Source organism: Lagopus muta, chromosome W (genome assembly GCF_023343835.1).
Source record: "Lagopus muta isolate bLagMut1 chromosome W, bLagMut1 primary, whole genome shotgun sequence".
NCBI classification, from domain to species: Eukaryota; Metazoa; Chordata; class Aves; order Galliformes; family Phasianidae; genus Lagopus; species Lagopus muta.
In genome coordinates this window covers 1,083,201-1,103,428 of record NC_064471.1, presented here as the reverse complement: position 1 = coordinate 1,103,428, position 20,228 = coordinate 1,083,201, and the positions used below count along the sequence as shown (strand labels likewise).

The window sequence follows — 20,228 nt, the reverse complement described above, 5'->3', positions numbered from 1 at the left end:
GCTGGGGTGAGAAGTGCAGTCCAGTTGAGTGACTGAAGAACAGATGGCGAAGCGCAGATAGCGAAGCGCAGATAGCGAAGCGCAGATAGCGAAGCGCAGACGACGAAGAGCAGGCAAAGAAGAGAAATCAGGTGACCTTGCATGGAGTTATATCCCCTTGCTGACTGCAAAGCCTCCTGGGGAAATGTAGTTCTTCTCCGTCGGACGAACATTCGGCAGATATCAAACCCCACCCCCAGTGCATTACATGATGTTATGGTGTGGAATACTGATGACCAAAAATCATAAAACCATGACATAAGGGAACATAATAAAACATGGGGGGTACAGACACCAGAAAGTAACTGTACAATCCTAGTACCAGAAACAGGGTACAAGTGGGGCTTGTTGGAAAGGGAACCTTCCAGGACAATTGCAAATTGATTTTTTTGAACTGCCAGGAAAAATGAGGGTTTTGATATATGCTAGTTCTAACCAATACCCTTTCAGGGTGACCAGAAGCATTCCCTTGCAGGACCAATAGAGCCAAGGAAGTAACCAAGGTACTTTTGCAAGAGATTCTTCCAAGGTTTGGGTGTCCTGCAACAATACCCTTCAACCAGGGAACTCATTTTATTGCAGAGATTGTCCAACAGGTCAGCAAGCATTGGGAATAAACTGGCAATTGCACATAGCACACAGACCACAGGCGAGTGGTCAGGGGGAAAAGATGAACTGTCTAATGTCATGGTTCTATGTTTTTTTTGTTTTTGTTTTTTGTTTTTTGGGTTTCAGTATTCCACATCAAAACATCATGTAGTGTACGGGGCATTAAAGTGTCACTGCCCCAATTCCAAGTACCTATCCCTGTACATTACAGCAGTCACGGGATCTGGCCCTTCCGGGTGGGGGGGGGGGGGTGCTCTCTTGCTGCCTTGCAGTGGGTGCTGGAGGGTGCTTTCCTAGCCGTTCCAACCATTTCAGGTTTGACTCGGTCCCGGGAACTCTCTCTCTCATCTTGTCTGATTTATTAATCTCAATTTCAATTAAATTGTATATATTGTGTTATCTTGTATTCCAATATTATAGTAAAATAAGTTTTCCTCCATAGATTGTTGCAGCTGTTCTTTTCCTCCCTTCCTTCCTTCCCATTTTTGTGGGACTGGGGTGGGGGGGGAGGGCAGAGGCCTCTCGCCCCTGTCACGGATATAGATTGATCTGGTCAACTCCGTGACACTAATTAAACCAAAGGTTGTAAAACTGGGACAGGAAGCTGGACTATCCTGATCACAGTTGTTGCCTTTGGCTCTCCTTAGTACCAGAACAAAACCGAGAGCTAAAGAGGGGTTAAGTCCTTTCAAAATACTGTACAGAAGACCTTATGTTGTACAAAAGGGGATTTCTACCCAAGTAGGGAGCGAAATACTAACTGAGCATGTGATAAGTGTACAGGAATAGCTTTGAGAAAAAGAGAAACTGGTTCTAGGAACTAGAGCCCAAGGCCTTGATATGGCTCGATAATATGTATGTAACAAATCTCTTTAAGATTCACCACTGGAACCAAGCTGGGTTGGTCTGTTCCAGGTGCTGCTAACATCCCACACAACAGTGAAAGCATTGTGGATACATCATACTAGAGTTAAGAAGGTCCATCAAACACAGCGAGAACTGAAGTCAGCTGGACCCTTAAAATTGTGAATCCAAAGACAGAAATGTGGGCTTTTGTAATTGTTAGAAATGTTGATTTGATGAGCGCAGCATTTGATGTAAATACTTACGTATCTCTTGTGACAAACATCATTACATATCAGTATTGTTTGGTATGTGGGCAAGCTAAGGATTTAAACTTTTCTCTTCTTGTTGTTCCTGATGATTTTAAGGCAAGAAATCAAACTGTTGCAGGGTTTGAGTCACTGTCCTGGTGGGTGATGATCAACAAGAATGTAGATTGGATTAACTACATCTGTTCTAATCAATGGAGATTTACAAATTATACAAAGAGTGCAATAAAGAGAATTGCAGGACATATGCCACAAGTAGGATGGCCTGAGAAAATAGGATCTCCTAAGATATGATAAAAGAGTGTATATGTAACGCTGGGTATCCATTGTTGCACCTTCATCCCAATAACACAGCTCTGGATGACATAATAACAAAGGCAGTGCAAGGGCTTGGTGCCACCCTTGTCAATGAAGTGGCAGAAAAATCAGGAATAGATACTTCTGTCACTGGATGGTTGGAGTCCTGGTTTGGTAAATGTAAAGCGGTGACTGTATCCACATTTACTTCTTTGATAGTAGCAGCAGGAGCCTTGATGGCCACTGATTGCTGTGTTATCCCCTTTGTTGTCAGCAACTGCGAAACTGCGAGACCCCCCCGCGGGGTCTGATGTGTTAAGCTCCCTCCCTGCTCTAATGATTGATGTGTGATGTGCCCCCTTGGGGGCGTAGACGAAGTAATTAGGCTATATAAGGTAGTGTATACGGGTAATAAACGCCATTTGCTGCTCATCATATTGGTGTCGCCTCGGTAATTGGCCAAGCTGCGGTATCCCGGGAAATTCGAGACGGGTTCGAACGGCAACAAGTGGTGACCCTGATCGACGTGATTCCTGGGAGTGAATCAGCTGCCTGCCGGAAGCAGGATTCCACTGCGGTAGCGGTAAATTCAAATCCGCGGAGTGGTGGAAACCCGGGGACGGGGAGGAGTGCGCATTACTCCTCGTCAGGCGGGAGGCTCGGGAACAGGAGCCAAAATTCCCCTAGGACGCTAGGGGGGAAACGCCAGAAGAGGCCAGGTGTATGTTCGGCCGGAGGCGTTATGGAAGCCGTCATAAAGGTGATTTCTCATGCATGCAAAAATTATTGCGGAAAAAATGTTCCTTCTAAGAAGGAGATATCAGCGACACTTATGTTGCTGGAGAAGGAGGGATTACTATCATCCCCTTCTGATTTATATGATCCTAATAATTGGGATTCGTTTACTGCCGCGCTCTCACAGAGGGCAATGATTACTCAGAAACCAGCAGAGTTTTTGGTATGGGGATTGATTTTAACAGCTCTTAAGAAAGCAAAAGAGGAGAAGGTTGCAGGTGACCGTGCTAGGGAGCTGCTGGGGCTCGGGCCAGGGGGGGGTCTTGTCTCCCCTACAGATTCGCCAGAGGGCAAGATGGCGCTGACTCCTTCGGCCCCACCAGAAACAGCGACCCTGGAGATAAAGAAGAACGAAGTGAAGCAGGAGCAACCATCCCATAAAAGGGAGGACCCACCTCCATACCCGGCTCGCAGCATATATCCTTCGCTTAAGCCCTATAAAGATAACGGGGAAGGGGGGTCGGTGGAGGAATGTAGTATAACTTCTAGCACAGTTGATAAGAGGGTCCTTGAGAAGGGAGAGATGTCTGGAGGGGCTGGGATACAACTTGTGGAATGCGACAGTGGGGGCGGGACTCACCCACTGCCTGATTCTGCCTGCAACGGTGGCCACCCCCCGAGGGGCGTGGATTGTCCTTGCTGTGGGGGGAGCGTTCCGACGGGGATGGCCCCGGGGTCCGTTCAGGAGGGGCATGGTCCCATATCGACAGCTTCATGGGGCCCGCCTACCCTCACTGATTGGGCTCGAGTGAGGGAGGACATACAGTCCGCAGATCCAGCAGGTGTCGCTCGCGCTCTGCCGGTGGTGGTAAGACCAGAGGGTCCAGCTTGGGTTCCTCTGGATTCCAAAGCGGTTACTCGTCTTTCGGAATTAGTTAAGAGCAAAGGCCTGCGTTCCCCTGTTACTATGGCAGCGGTGGAAGCTCTTATGGCTTCTAATCTTTTGCCATATGATGCGGTGAACCTTATGCATGTTATTCTTGAGCCCGTACAATACACCCTATGGCATGATGAATGGGATAGACTACTTCAAGCTGTGGTGGCTGCTGCCAATCGGGACCCCCACCATCCAGCCAATGGCCAGCGCAGAGGCGAGAGAACTACTCTTGTACGTCTTCAAGGCCGGGCAGATGGAATGGTGGGATCCCCGGAGGGCCAAGCAGCAATGCTCAGACCAGGAGAGCTGGCAGCTGTTACAACGGCAGCCCTCCAAGCCCTGCGAGAAGTGGCTAAGGTTGCGGAACCTGTGCATCCGTGGGCAGACATAAAGCAGAGCCACTCTGAGTCATTTTCTGATTTTGCGAATCGCCTAATTCGTGCAGTGGAGGGATCTGATCTCCCAAGGGAGGTCCAATCCGCAGTCATAATAGAATGTCTTAAGCAGAAATCGTTGCCAGACATCCAGCAAATTATCAGAGCAGCACCGGGTAACCTAACTACCCCGGGGGAGCTTATTAAATATGTCTTAGATCATCAGAAAGTTGCACCATTAACTAATGAGGGACTAGCAGCCGCCATGCAGGAAATGATAGATGCCAATCGGGTCAGGGAAGGAAGGAATAAAGGCCCGTGTTTTAAGTGTGGGCAGCGTGGCCATTTCAAAGCACAGTGCCCTAAGAAGATCGGGCAAGGATCAGACAAACGGTGCCAATTATGTGGCGGAGCCGGACATGTCGCACGTCAGTGTAAAAAATTTAGAATCCCACTGCAGGGAAACGGGAGAGGGAGGGAGCCAATGGCCCAGGACTCCTTCCCGTCATTCCTAGGTGGGCCAAAAGCACGACGCCCGCAGTGGCATTAACTATGGATTTAGAAGAACGACCAATCGTTACGGTTAGGATGTCATATATGGATCCAGATCTTCCATCATCGGTGCCCAAAGCAGTAATTTTTGTAGCCTTACTTGATTCTGGTGCAGATATTACTGTCATCTCAGAAGATGATTGGCCTCGGCAGTGGCCCGCGACTTTTATGTGGAGAACGATTGCGGGTGTAGGGGGCGATGTGCCCACCAGAAAGGCAGACAGAGTGGTAGAGCTTGCGATCATCAATGATGATGGTACCATGGAAAAAAATGTAATCATCCTTCCTACTTTAGCACCAATAGGAGGATCCATACTTGGCAGGGACTTTCTTTTTGAAATGGGAGTAAGACTGACAAATTTATGAAAAGGGCCACTGTCCATCATTTAGCGCTGCAATATGCGATTCCGTTGCGTTGGAAACGGGATGTGTCTCCCGTTTGGGTGGATCAGTGGCCCCTTTCTGTTGATAAATTAGCAGCGCTTGTACAGATTGTTTCACGAGAACTCAATGCAGGACATATAGAACCGTCACTCAGTAGTTGGAATACGCCTGTTTTTGTAATTCGAAAAGCATCGGGATCCTTCCGACTGTTACATGATCTCCGAGCAGTCAATGCGCAACTTATCCCTTTTGGTCCGGTTCAGCAAGGGGGACCTCTGCTTTCGGCTATACCGGAAGGATGGCCCCTGATGGTCATTGACCTTAAGGACTGCTTCTTTTCTATTCCGCTAGCAGAGCAGGACAGAGAGGCTTTTGCATTCACTGTCCCGGTCCTGAACAATCAGGGACCTGCTCAAAGATTTCAGTGGAAGGTTCTTCCACAAGGAATGGCTTGCTCTCCAATAATTTGTCAATTGGTAGTAGGCAAAATTATAGAACCAGTAAGACAGTCACTATCGAACTGTCAGCTTGCTCATTATATGGATGACCTGTTGCTTGCAGCACCAAGTGATTCCCAGCTGCAAGTGTTAGAGGAGCAGATAGTTAATGTGCTTACTACTGCTGGATTTGTTATTTCACAAGAAAAAACACCGAACCCTCGACCGAAGCCACGACCGAAGCCCGCCTCGGGAAAGGAAACAGACAAGGAGCCACTGATAACGACGAGATCAATCTCTCTTGTGTTGTTATCTGTGTGTTTTTGTTGTTTACAGTTATTTCTCCTGGAGAGGGTATAACTATCAGTGATTTACGGTATGGTCGTAAGGATTATACAGGAATGATGGGACCAGTGAATAATTTGACTTTGCTGACCGTGGTGTTACGTGAAAACAGACCGTATGACAAAAGTGAATGGGGATGGGATAATGCTACCAGATCTCCACGAATTTGGGGAAAACCAGGGCAGAATATAGAAGTAAAATGTTGGATGGTAAATGGATCTCAGTATAAGAAGGCCACTCAAATTTCGAAAACAGATGTTATATCAGGCGTAAGGGATCGTAAATCCTGTGTTATTGTACAGGGAGATTGCCAGTATAGTTTCATCCTGACCCAACCTGTAATGATAACATGCCTCTGGACACAAGACACCTTAGGACGATCTTTTAAATTCAAGGTGGATCTCTTTAGTCAACAAACAACTGATGTCCCATATACAACTCCCACTAGGAGACTGGAGAGTGTTATCTTCCCACAAATCCATCAAATCGGGCCGTACGCCATAAAGAACACAGGTCAGCGTCAGGTTATCTTTAATCCAACATGGTCCCTTAAACGAGTGATGCTATTATTGCAGACTAATGTTTCAAGCATTAAACCGGATTGTGCATTATTTTTAGGCATGTCATATGCCGGATGGTCGGCATGGCTACATCGACAGGCACTTGATACACCTAGAAGAGCAAAAAGAGATGTTTCTGGTATTCTGGGAACAGGTTTAGGAGTCTTAAACAGTATAGACACTGAAATACTCATGAGTAAATTGAATGCCATTACAAGTAATATGCGTGAATTGCAACATCCTCTACAGTCGTCTCTATCAGGTTTAGGAACAAGCCAATGGCTTTTATCAGATGTGTTACCGCAATGGGAAAGGATAGATAGAAAAGATCATCAGCTGATTATGGATGCGCTTTCAGCAGTCCAAGGTAATACTTCTTTAGCCCTCAGTTGCATTCAGGCCCAGATGTGGATGCAGTTTATAGCAGCGACAATCGTGAGAGAAGGTGAGGATGGCACTATACCCACTGAAATTAGAAAAGTGATTTGGGACAATGCAAATAGGTTTGAAAGAAGATTTCAATCATGGTGGCATTTAGTTAACTTCACTTATGACCCTGTCACCAATTATGCCATGGCTTTTGTTTTGATGATAAGTAATGCTTCAGTATACACGATCTATCCAATCGTGGCTCTAGGATTAAATCATGGTGAGACTACTCTGTATCCAATTGAACATCGGATATGGGCTCTTCAAAAGAATGAGAAATGGCAAACTGTGGACGTTAGTTCATGTGCCATGCGAGAACAACAAGGATTTATTTGTGAAAGTAATACATTTGAGACCCAAGATATCTGTTTTGACACTGAACAAAATATCTGCCACTTTGAGGTCCAGCCTGGTAGAATGTTCAAATCAATGCTTGTCTATATTGGAAAAGGATGTGTTTGCATCAGAACTCATTGCGACTCCATACAAATAGGGGATATGATTGTTGATACTGCCAATCACTCAAATCTTTGTGTTTGCAATTTTATCAATATTTTAGGATGTGATTTTAACTATACAGTTCCTGTTACTTCATATCAGCTTTTGAAGTTCAACTACACCCTGATCAAAGATTTGCGTCCAGCGCTGATTGGAATGAATCTCGCTTTGGTAAAGGAGCTTCTACAACATGACGATCTGCATCGACTACTAGAACGCATCAAAGACAACGGACAAAAGACCTTGATTACTGTTCATCATGACGTGAAAAAGATACATCGCATCTTGGAAAGAGTAATGAAAGCTGGAGAACATCATTGGTGGGAGGTTCTTTTCGGTTGGTCTCCCACAGCTACGGGAATACTTAACTCTGTACTACATCCGGTAGTTGTTATATTAGGTCTGATAGTATTATGCTTGGTTCTTATAGTTATATTATATATAAGGACATGGCGCTTGCTAAAGCAAGTGTCCCAGCTTGATTTCGCATTAAATAGGGATACACTGCATCGTTTTTTGTAAGACTTATCTTAAGGCTGATAGACGGTTGTAACATTAAGGTAGAACTTATATAAGATATTAAGATTTTAGGATTGTTAAGATAATAGATTGTCATTAAGTTATAAGTTAATAAGTTAAGTTAATAAGTTAAGTTAATAAGTAAGTTAAGTATATAAGTTATAAGGTTATATAAGTATATAAGTATATAAGTTATAAGGTTATAAGTTATAAGGTTATAAGGTTATATAAGTATATAAGTATATAAGTTATAAGGTTATAAGTTATAAGGTTATATAAGTTATAGAGTTATATAAGTTATATAAGTTATAGGATTAGTAGGATAGGGTATTTTGCGAATCGGGTTGTAACGGGGCAAGGCTTAACCGAGAGGACAATAGCATGTATAGGCGCAAATGCGGGGATTTCGGGCTGTACGCGGTTAGGGTCCTCTCGAGTTGTAGTATGCTTTCTTGAGCATGGAGAGGGGGAGATGTTGTCAGCAACTGCGAAACTGCGAGACCCCCCCGCGGGGTCTGATGTGTTAAGCTCCCTCCCTGCTCTAATGATTGATGTGTGATGTGCCCCCTTGGGGGCGTAGACGAAGTAATTAGGCTATATAAGGTAGTGTATACGGGTAATAAACGCCATTTGCTGCTCATCATATTGGTGTCGCCTCGGTAATTGGCCAAGCTGCGGTATCCCGGGAAATTCGAGACGGGTTCGAACGGCAACACCCCTTTGTGAGGGGACTAGTAGAGTGATTGATAGAGAGAGCACTATTGAAGCAAACCCTAATGGAGCTATTACATTTGGATAAAATTATGGTATTAGAGGAGATGGGAGATAAAGAAAGTGAAGATGAGGGAGATGTCTATTAAAGTAAACCTTAAAAAAAAAAGAATTTCAGAAATCAACAATGTATAAAAAGAAAAAGGGGGGAATTGTGGGAATCAAGTGTTGTTTCTGCATTAGAATTGTATAATATTATATTATATGATCTCTGCTATCATAGTTCTTTATGGGAGTCCCTCTACTTAACTTGGGGAAGATCTCTGATAAGTTTACATCACTATCGTATAGACGAACCTTCCCAAGGAACACACTCTGTATATAGGTGTATATATGTATATTTTGTCATACACACTGTGGGAATCAAATGTTGTTTCTGCATTAGAATTGTATAATATTATTTTTATTTTATGATCTCCGCTATCATAGTTCTTTTTGGGAGTCCCTCTACTTAACTTGGGGAAGATCACCTTCCCAGGAACGCATACTCTGTATATAGGTGTATATATGTATATTTTGTCACATACACTGCAAGAATATCCTGCATGAGAGCAAACCAAAGAACAAGTCATGGCATGCCCGAGGAAGCGCCTGAAGAGACATTGGGAAGGCCTGACATCATCCCCCAGTGCTCTTTGTTTAACGATGACAAGGAGAGCACCGAGACATCTTGGAAACAACAGGATGACTACTGACTGGCACCAGATAACAAATAAATTAACAAGTAAATAGCAAATGTAAACCTTCTGATAAGATTGTGAACCTGGAGTACCCAGCCATTGGGGAAACAGGGGAGGGGGAAGGCAAGGGGGAGAAAACAGGGTATAAAGGCTGTCATGTTGTGTCCATAGGCGCGCTCCTACTTGTGGGACACCCGCCATTGCAATCGCGAATAAATTCTGCTTTTATCAGAGATACCGTCCTGACAAAAATTACTTGGATTATTTCCAACAACACTGCAAGAATATCCTGCACAAGAGCAAACCAGAGAACTAGTCATGGCATGCCCGAGGAAGCGCCTGAAGAAACATTGGGACAAAATTACAAAATTACTTGGATATTTCCAACAGTGAGAGATTATGGAATTCACTCCAACCTTACATATAATCTTTTGGTTGCAATGGTGACAGTTATGTTATGACTACTCATGATTGGAAAATTTTGTTACAAATGATTCTGTCTCCCATGCAATATATTGTGTTTATGACTGAATACCGAGAAAAGGCTACCTTCCAGACTATGGATAATTTGGCTAATTTAAATAATATTGGCATGGAGGAGCTCCTGGGGGAAGGGGCTTGTGCAGAACCTCAAGCCCAGGCATCAACGGATAGGCAATTCTTTGAAAATAGTCCAACAATATGCCAATTGACAGTGGCAAATGCATTACAACCAGAACGAAAAGCTAGACCTCATGTCCTTATTTATCATTACATGTATGATCTATTAATAGTGGCAGAACAAGAAGAGATCTTAATAGATGCTACACTGCTCATCCGGCAGGCAGAGCAATCTGTTGGTTTACAAATAGCTGAAGAACAGGTGCAACTCAGTTCTCCATGGAAATATTTAGGATGGAAAATTACATCTCACACCATTCAGCTGCAAATCCTCAAAATAGTACCCCATGTGCAGACATTAAATGATCTGCAAAAATTATTAGGAACCATCAACTGGTTGCGACCGCTTTTGGGTATTACTACTCAAGAGCTACACCCTGTTCCAACTGCTCAAAGGAGACCCAGGCCTAACTTCTAAAAGACAACTAACACCAAAAGCGCTACAGTGCTTAGACTTGTTGGAAATAATCCAAGTAATTTTGTCAGGACGGTATCTCTGATAAAAGCAGAATTTATTCACGATTGCAATGGCGGGCGTCCCACAAGTAGGAGCGCGCCTATGGACACAACATGACAGCCTTTATACCCTGTTTTCTCCCCCTTGCCTCCCCCCTCCCCTGTTTCCCCAATGGCTGGGTACTCCAGGTTCACAATCTTATCAGAAGGTTTACATTTGCTATTTACTTGTTAATTTATTTGTTATCTGGTGCCAGTCAGTAGTCATCCTGTTATTTCCAAGATGTCTCGGTGCTCTCCTTGTCCTATTGATATGGTGATTTTCTTTAAAGTCATCATCGTTAAACAAAGAGCACTGGGGGATGATGTCAGGCCTTCCCAATGTCTCTTCAGGCGCTTCCTCGGGCATGCCGTGACTTGTTCTTTGATTTGCTCTCGTGCAGGATATTCTTGCAGTGTATGTGACAAAATATACATCTATACACCTATATACAGAGTATGCGTTCCTGGGAAGGTTCGTCTATACGATAAGTGATGTAAACTTATCAGAGATCTTCCCCAAGTTAAGTAGAGGGACTCCCAAAAAGAACTATGATAGCGGAGATCATAAAATAAAAATAATATTATACAATTCTAATGCAGAAACAACATTTGATTCTCACAGACTCTGTAATAACATCATTCCAACATTGATACAGCCATCATGTTTATCACTTTCAGTATCTCTTCTAATAATATAACACTCTTATCAAACATACAGCTTGTTATGTCAATGGGATACCTCAAGAAAAGGTCCTCTTGTCATACTCAAATAGATATTCTTACCACATACATTTTCAAAAACCATCACATCACGACTGGAGATGTTTGCAATGCAAATAACAGTGAGGTCAACACTGTTTACAGATTTCACAAGCTCTTGACCCTGATTGCATCTACATACCTGCTACTAAAAAAGATTTAAATTGGATGCTTGCGCATTTCTTCGCTTTACAAACTGCTATGGCAGGGTATACTAGACAAATCTCCACCCATCCCCCCAAACATCAGTTACTGCATAATTTGAGTGATCTGTCCCTTACTACAAGTGTTTTACATTCACATGTTCCAATACCTAATGTGGTTACTCGATCTACAGACGGCTCCGGCAAGACACACCAAACAATGGTTCTCTGGCATGCGACTGCTACTAATGGCGGTCAGATGTTGTAAGATATTATTCTGTTAACATCAGTGTCTCAAAGCTTGCAGGGGACACAGATGGACTTGTACAAGTCCAGGCAAGTCCTGAGCAAAGCTTGTGAAATCCTTTCTCTGGAGAACTTTGATGGACAAGTCCTGGGCAAGGGTTGTGAAATCCTTTGTCTGGGGGACGCTGATGGACAAGGCCAGGGGCAAGAAGAGAGAGATGAGCTGCAGCTAAATAGCTGTGAAGCGCTCTTTTGTGTGGACTTATCTCAGGATGATGGCCATCTCAGGGAGTACTCAATGACTCTTGCTCAAGACCCTTCCTTGTCAAGTAGGCAGGAGAACAAGGAGGATAAAAAGGGGAATTGAAAACCATGAGGATAGGATTTTCCGACAACAGATTCCTCGCGAAGTGATGCCTGCATGCTGATGGAATCTCCTGGGCCTGCTGCCTGAGCCCTGCTGCTTCCCCCTGGATTGGCTGCGCAACTGCCTCCTCTACCTGCTTGCTGCCCAATGCTGGCCACGCTGCTGCTCCCCCCCCCCCTCCCCCCACTTCTGCCTCGGGCCTTCAAGTCGTGCAATGGGACCACTGCTCTATCCTGGTGGTGACTATCCCCGCTGTGGGAATCAAATGTTGTTTCTGCATTGGAATTGGAATTGGATATTATTATTTTTATTTCATGATCTCCGCTATCATAGCTCTTTTTGGGAGTCCCTCTACTTAACTTGGGGAAGATCTCTGATAAGTTTACATCACTTATCCTCTAGATGAACCTTTCCAGGAACGCATACTCTGTATATAGGTGTATAGATGTATATTTTGTCATACACACTACAAGAATATCCTGCACGAGATCAAACCAGAGAACAAGTCATGGCATGCCCGAGGAAGCGCCTGAAGAGACATTGGAAGGCCTGGCATCATCCCCCCAGTGCTCTTTGTTTAACGATGACTTTAAAGAAAATCACCATATCAATAGGACAAGGAGAGCACCGAGACATCTTGGAAACAACAGGATGACTACTGACTGGCACCAGATAACAAATAAATTAACAAGTAAATAGCAAATGTAAACCTTCTGATAAGATTGTGAACCTGGAGTACCCATCCATGGGGGAAACAGGGGAGGGGGGAGGCTAGGGGGAGAAAACAGTGTATAAAGGCTGTCATGTTGTGTCCATAGGCGCGCTCCTGCTTGTGGGACGCCCGCCATTGCAATCGCGAATAAATTCTGCTATTATCAGAGATACCGTCCTGACAAAATTACTTGGATATTTCCAACACCGCTTTACACAATTCTTGCTTCTTGTAATAAACTGGTTGGACTAACATATGAACATGGGCAAATAGGCCCATGTTTCGCATGGCCTCTTAATATTGCCTGCACCGCCCATATATTGATACATCTCTGTTGAAGACTGAACTCTCCCACAGTCGTCTGGAGAGCCAGACTCCATAGAATATCTATGCCCAGGATGTATTCTTGGACTGGGGCAATAGACACCTTGTACTCCCAGGGTGGGAGGTGCCCAACCCCCAATTTTAACCATGTTTGGGTGACAGGAATAGTCTGTCCCCCAAGACCACCAATCATCACTCTTTCGCCATCAAATTTTCCCGGATCTCCATAAATAATTGAGGTTTCTGCTCCTGTGTCTACCAATGCCATCACTCTCTGAATATTTTTTTGGGAGCAATAAATCATTAATTCTACATACGGTCTCCGGTCCCGTCTGGAGGCCCTAGGGGGACTAACATCCCTCGTCATGCCATGAATTGTGCTACGGCCAGTTCTTTTGCTTCCGGTGGCTCAGACACTGTGGCCCAAGACAACTGATTCAGCTTCTTTTTTTTTTTTTTTCTATTAGGAATAATGAAACTTTCTAGGTTCCATGTCGTTGTTGGTATTCTCTCTATAACCCTCGCACTTGATTTCTTAGGGTAGTTCTGAAATTTTTGCTTGTCCTTTAGTTGTCTCCAAAGCTGCAGAAGAACATGGTTGGGATGGCAGTCAATGTTAGCAATTTGGACCCTAGCTCGAATTAAATCATTAAACATTTGTTTTCAGGAGACTCTTATGGGTCCCGATTGAGGAGCTTGAGTAGCCGGCGTTTTGGTTTTAGTTACCAGCAGGACCTCCGCTTCTTCTACTGTCCGACTGTTGCACCTTGTCCGCAGGCGCTCTGTTTCTCCTAGGTAGGCCACTAACTGGGTAGCCTGCTGGACTACAGCTTCTGAGGCCACCAGGGGATTTAATACAGAGACTAGGGTACCATACAAATGAGAGTGAGCTTGCTGTAGAATTAAGTCTCTAAACCCTGCTGAGAATTTGACCTTATCAGGGCCATCAAACGTGTCTTCATAGATTGCTTCCCTTACGCCTAGTTTACGGATATAATTCTGAAGGTCCTCCATGGAGGACCACATTCCTGTATGTAGCGGTATATCAGATTTATTCGGCCACACCATACAGCAGGCTGCCATTAACCATTCTATTATAGAATGGTTTTCATCACGATATTGATTACCCACATATAACCTTTGCCTGAGAGCAGGATGGACAGTCATGGTGGCCAACTTGGCTATTTCTGGGCCATTCACCAAGACACTTTCTGCCCCAGAATCCCCCAGTCTTATTAATCAAGCTAGCTTACTTTTTCTAGGCTTCTGTCAAAATCGCTGTACTAAATCCATCCTGTTGCTGTGTATGGCCAGGCTGTTACATGTAAATGAGTCTGGGCAGGGGGCCACTGATCAGGCGGCACCCCTGCCAATCTGTCCTGTACTTTTTTGTTTAATGAGTTATAACAGGACAGACTTCTAGAGGAACTGTCAAAATTGGATATACGAGATCTAATTTGGATTTTTTATTTTCCTCAGAAAGAAAAGACATAATGTAAATTGTAGAATATTTGGCCTGCCTGGCTCACCAAGTATATAATCAATGAATATTAAAATGCTATTAAAAAAAAAAAAAAGAAAAAAGCCAAAAAAAAAACCACAACAAGACAGTTAGGCAAAGCAGATTAAGACAACAAAAAGAGAAAAGGTAGAAAGCTTACCCATATCTCAGGCACATTTACAAAACTCCAGAAGAGAACTATGTGGGACCAATATCAAAGTACAAGGAGAGTAAGAAGCCCCAATATATTAACTAAAGATTCCTCAGGACTTTATAAATACTTCAGCGCAATCATCCCAATCTGGGGAATCACAGATCTGCAGAATGCAACATCAAATATCTCAAAAAGCACTAGAAGATATTGGGAATGCAACTATGGATGCTGTAACAGCTCTCCAAACAGAAGTTAGCTCTCTTAGCAAGGTAGTGTTACAGAATCAAATGGCCTTAGACTTACTAACAGTCAAAGAAGGGGGAGTGTGCATGATTGTCAATCAACCTTGTGCTAATGTAGACGAGACTGATGAGCCTGCATTAGAAATAGTGTGGCCAGCAGGAGCAGGGAGGTGATCATCCCCCTCTACTCAGCACTGGTGAGGCCACACCTTGAGTACTGTGTTCAGTTTTGGGCCCCTCACTACAAGAAAGACATTGAGGCCCTGGAACATGTCCAGAGAAGGGCAACGAAACTGGTGAGGGGTCTGGAGCACAAGTCTTATGAGGAGCGGCTGAGGGAGCTGGGATTGTTTAGTCTGGAGAAGAGGAGGCTCAGGGGAGATCTCATTGCACTCTACCACTTTCTGAAGGGAGGTTGTGGTGCAAAAGGGTCTGGCCTCTTCTCCCAGGCAAATAGTAGGACCCAAGGAAACAGCCAGAAGTTATACCAGAGGAGGTTTAGGTTGGATATTAGGAGAAACTTTTTCTCTCAAAGGGTGGTCAGGCACTGGAATGGCCTGCCCAGGGAGGTGGTGGAGTCGCCATCCCTGGTAGTGTTCAAGAGGCGCCTGGATGAGGAGCTACGAGATATGGTTTAGTGCTTGTGGTACTAATAGGAATGGGAGGGTGGTTGGACTAGATGATCTTGCAGGTCATTTCCAACCTTGTGATTCTGTGATTCTGAGACCCACAGAGTAGAAACAGATGTGCAGACTACATGGGAAAAAATCCCAGGTAGTTCACCAGCTAACTCAGAATGAAGCATTGGCTAATTTCACGGGAATTTGGGATACATTGACAGGCTGGTTGCCTGATATAAAATGATTAAAACATCTCCTCTTTGCTGATATAGTTGTAATAGTAGTAATCCTAGTACTAATGCTTTTAATATGTTGTGTAGTGAAACGCTTTGTATGGTGTGGAAAAAGCAATTTAGAATCCTATGAACAGTGGAAACAGCATCAGCTTCGTCAGTCTGAAGAAAAGGGAATGTATTTCCAGATGAATCTTAATGAGAATGGAATAATCTAGCAAGGGAGGGTAACCTAGCTAGATTGAAGAAAAGAGGGGAATTGAATTAAGGAAAGTAAGTTAGGTTAAAAGTTAGGTGAGGTGTTGAATCAGCAGCTGCAGATTTGACCTTGCTAAGCCAGGTTCTCGCTGTCTACAGACTTAGACGATTAGTGCAGACAGTGGGTCTTGTTGTTTCCAAAGAACATCGTTAGCTATCCTCTCTCTGGAATGCAAGGTAGCGGGCTCAAACAGTAAAACCACAAATTAACGAAGAAGCAGCGGATTGATTTTTGGTTTTCAGTATTCCACATCATAACATCATGTGGGGCACTGGGACTTTACTGTTAATGCTCAAGTCCTGGGAACCTGCCCAGAAGAGAAGAAGAACTACATTCCCCAGGGGACTTTGCAGTCAGGGAGAGGAGATTTAACTCCTGGCAAGGTCACCTGATGCACTCTTTTTCGCATGCTCTTCGTCGTGGGCGCTGCTCCGGTCTCCCCACTGCTCAACTGGACTGCACAGAATCACAGAATTGTAGGGGTTGGAAGGGACCTCCAGAGATCATCGAGTCCAACCCCCCTGCCAAAGCAGGTTCCCTACACACCAAGTCGCACAGGTAGGCATCCAGGCAGTTCTTGAACATCTCCAGAGAAGGAGACTCCACCACCTCCCTGGGCAGCCTGTTCCAGTGCTCCGTCACCCTCGCTGTAAAGAAGTTCTTGCGCATGTTTGTGCGGAACTTCCTATGCTGCAGTTTCCTGCCGTTTCCCCTTGTCCTGTCTCCACTCACCACTGAAAACAGTCTGGCCTCGCCATTCTGCCCCCCACACCTTAGATATTTATAGACCTTGATCAGGTCCCCTCTCAGTCTTCTTTTCTCAAGGCTGAACAGACCCAGTTCACTCAGCCTTTCCTCATAGGAGAGATGCTCCAGGCCCTTCACCATCTTCGTGGCCCTCCGCTGGACTCTTTCCAAGAGATCCTTGTCTTTTTTGTACTGGGGAGCCCAGAACTGGACGCAGTACTCCAGATGAGGTCTTACCAGGGCAGAGTAGAGGGGGAGGATCACCTCCCTCAACCTGCTGGACACGCTCTTTTTAATGCACCCCAGTATGCCATTGGCCTTTTTGGCCACAAGGGCACACTGCTGGCTCATGGCCAACCTGTCGTCCACCAGGACACCCAGGTCCCTTTCCGCAGAGCTCCCCTCCAGCAGGTCATCCCCCAACCTGTACTGGTGCATGGAATTATTCCTCCCCAGATGCAAGACTCTACACTTGCTTTTGTTAAACCTCATCCGGTTTTTGTCTGCCCAGCTCTCCAGCCTATCCAGGTCTTGCTGAATGGCAACACAGCCTTCAGGCGTGTCAGCCAATCCTCCCAACTTCGTATCATCAGCAAACTTGCTGAGGGTGGCCATTATCCCCTCATCAAGGTCACTGATGAAGATGTTGAACAAGACCAGACCCAGCACAGACCCCTGAGGAACACAGCTAGTTACAGGCCTCCAACCGGACTCTGCACCACCAACAACGACCCTCTGTGCTCTGCCAGTCAGCCAGTTCTCAACCCAAACATCTCACCTCAGTGTCGTGGTGAGGCCCATCCACCTTTCGGACATTCTCTCTCATTATAATTGATTTATTAGCTTCAATTCACAAGAATCACAAGAATCACAAGGTTGGAAACGACCTATAAGATCATCCAGTCCAACCGTCTCCTCATCACCATTGCCACCACTAGTACTAAACCATATCACGTAGCACGTCATCCAGACGCGTCTTGAACACTGCCAGGGACGGTGACTCCACCACCTCCCTGGGCAGGCCATTCCAGTGCCTGACTACTCTCTGAGAGAAGAAGTTCTTCCTTATGTCCAACCTGAACCTCCTCTGATATAACTTGCGGCCATTGCCCCGTGTCCTGCTCGTTGCCTGGGAGAAGAGGCCAAATCCCTCTTCACCACAACCTCCCTTCAGGAGGTTGTACAGTGCCATGAGGTCTCCCCTGAGCCTCCTCTTCTCCAGACTGAACAATCCCAGCTCCCTCAGCCGCTCCTCATAAGGTTTGTGCTCCAGACCCCTCACCAGTTTTGTTGCCCTTCTCTGAACACGCTCCAGGATCTCAACATCTTTCCTGTAGTGAGGGGCCCAAAACTGAACACAATACTCGAGATGCGGCCTCACCAGTGCTGAGTACAGGGGGATGATCACCTCCCTGCTTCTGCTGGCCACACTATTTCTGATGCAGGCCAGTATGCCGTTGGCCCTCTTGGCCACCTGAGCACACTGTCGGCTTATGTTCAGCCGAGCATCAACCAACACCCCCAGGTCCTTCTCTTCTTCACACTCATCCAGCCACTCATCCCCAAGCTGCATGGGGTTGTTATGGCCAAAATGGAGGACCCGACACTTGGCCTTGTTGAACCTCATCCCGTTCACCTCAGCCCAGCGGTTCAGCCTGCCTAAATCCCTCTGAAGGGCCTCCCTACCCTCAGGCAGATCAACACCACCTCCCAGCTTGGTATCATCTGCAAACTTGCTGAGGGTACACTCGATCCCCTCATCCAGGTCATCAATAAAGATATTAAACAAGGTCGGCCCCAGTACCGACCCCTGGGGGACACCACTTGAAACAGGTCACCAGCTGGACTTCACTCCATTCACCACGACCCGCTGGGCACGGCCCTCTAACCAGTTCCGTACCCAAAGAAGTGTATATCTGTTCAGACCACGGGCAGCCAATTTCCCCAGAAGAAGCCTGTCTAGGAAGACTTCAGCAAAGCCTTTGACACGGTTCCTCACAGGGACCTCAATTCTGATTATACTGTATTATAGTGTGTTATCTTGCATTCCGATACCATATTTAGTAAATTAGTTTGTTTCTCCTCAGATCGTTGCCACTGTTTTTAATTATTTTGGGGTCCCATTTCCTTTTTTTTCTGGAGGCGCGGATCCGTGGATCCCTCCGCCCCGCTCGTCATGGAACTGGGCCGAACCAGCCCGTAAAACGTTGACAAGAGTTGTGGCCAATGAGATGACCAACCAGAGCCAGCCAAGCATCCTCCATCCTAACCCAAGCCCAAGAAAATAACACAATGACCTTCACCAGAAAGACCACTGAGAGATACGCATGTGTAAAAGAGCTGAGACTTGGGGTGAAGGGGAAAACGATAATCGTTCTGGGGACTCATTGCAATAACCCAGCCTTTTCTTGGACATCTAATGCATAAGTAAGCAGCTTGTTCTTTAAGTATGCGCCTTTCTTGCCCTCCGATACTCAGGCTAGATGAGAATATCCCCCTGCATCCAGTGTGTGTGCACTGCTGATTAAACATACCTGCTTTGTAACTACTCTGTGGTTACAGAGCTTGATTTCCGCAAGTCAATTCGGTGGGCGAGCCAGTCTGGAGCCTCTTTACTGGGCTGTGGGGCTGGTCGGCCCAGGAGACGCTTCTGGCACGCCCCAAGAGATTCTCAGAGAAGACTCCCCCAGGCCAACAAATCCACTGCAGAGCAAAGAAAGAGCCCCGGCTGTGGACCAGGTATGTTGGGAATGGGGAAACCAAAAGTCGTAAGGAGACATCCATCTTAGGCAGGGTAGGAAGGAGAGTATGCTCCCCCCCAAGGAATGTGAGCTCACAGGTAAGGTTGCCGGCTGGGGTGTGAACGCTCCTTGGGGGAGCTCCCATGAGGGCCCATATGTTCAAGGGAACCTAGGGGAACCAATCAATCAGTAATTCGGACTCTCGTGAGCCCAGGAGGGCATTTGGAGTAAATGTCCGAATAGGTTTTATTTTCTTTGCTCTTTTCTATAGCCAGTCGTAGGAATTACAGTAGTAATTGCTGTAATCACTCAGTGCTTGTGCTGTAAAAATGCTTCTTGCGGGATCCCGCTCCTCGTATAACTAATTGTGTTAATTATTATAACTGTCTATGTAATTGTTAAATGGTTGTGTTGTAAAAACGTTACTTGCGGAATTCCATTCCCTGTTTAAAATACACTTGTCTTTCTGGGGGACATTGGTTACGACACTTGTCCAGGGAATTCAGTGTTCCCTTGCCCTGGGGAAGCATGCAGACTCCATTATCCAGCAAAATACAAGGGATTTTCACCCAATTCCTAAGACCAGTCAGGATAAGCAGCTGTTGAGAGAAAAACAGTGTCAAAAGAAATCCCTAAATGAACCCCACTCAAGAGTGTTTTAGCACATTGGCTAGACATTGCTGGGGAGCCTAGGGTACCCTGAAACCTTAAGTATTGCAATCAGTGGTGGTTAGTATATAAGTT

At 45.4% G+C, this 20,228-nt stretch overlaps 4 protein-coding genes across 4 annotated transcripts in view; 1 reads left to right on the top strand and 3 right to left on the bottom strand.

The window, feature by feature from the left end:
- LOC125686408 (uncharacterized) overlaps nucleotides 1–20,228 on the bottom strand; it is a 418,931-nt gene that overhangs the window by 104,474 nt on the left and 294,229 nt on the right. The window lies entirely within an intron of this gene.
- The window catches only part of LOC125686430 (uncharacterized protein K02A2.6-like), a 377,153-nt gene that overhangs the window by 71,112 nt on the left and 285,813 nt on the right, over nucleotides 1–20,228 (bottom strand). The gene's annotated exons all lie outside the window — the stretch shown is intronic.
- The window catches only part of LOC125686433 (uncharacterized), a 247,675-nt gene that overhangs the window by 182,527 nt on the left and 44,920 nt on the right, over nucleotides 1–20,228 (bottom strand). The gene's annotated exons all lie outside the window — the stretch shown is intronic.
- LOC125686425 (uncharacterized) lies at nucleotides 2,800–4,675 on the top strand. Its single transcript, XM_048930393.1, has one exon. It carries the CDS (start codon nucleotides 2,800–2,802, stop codon nucleotides 4,651–4,653), a length of 1,854 nt encoding a protein of 617 aa, XP_048786350.1. The 3' UTR covers nucleotides 4,654–4,675.

Coding starts and splice junctions, on each gene's coding strand:
- LOC125686425 (XM_048930393.1), top strand. CDS start 2,800: ATGGAAGCCGTCATAAAGGTGATTTCTCATGCATGCAAAAATTATTGC.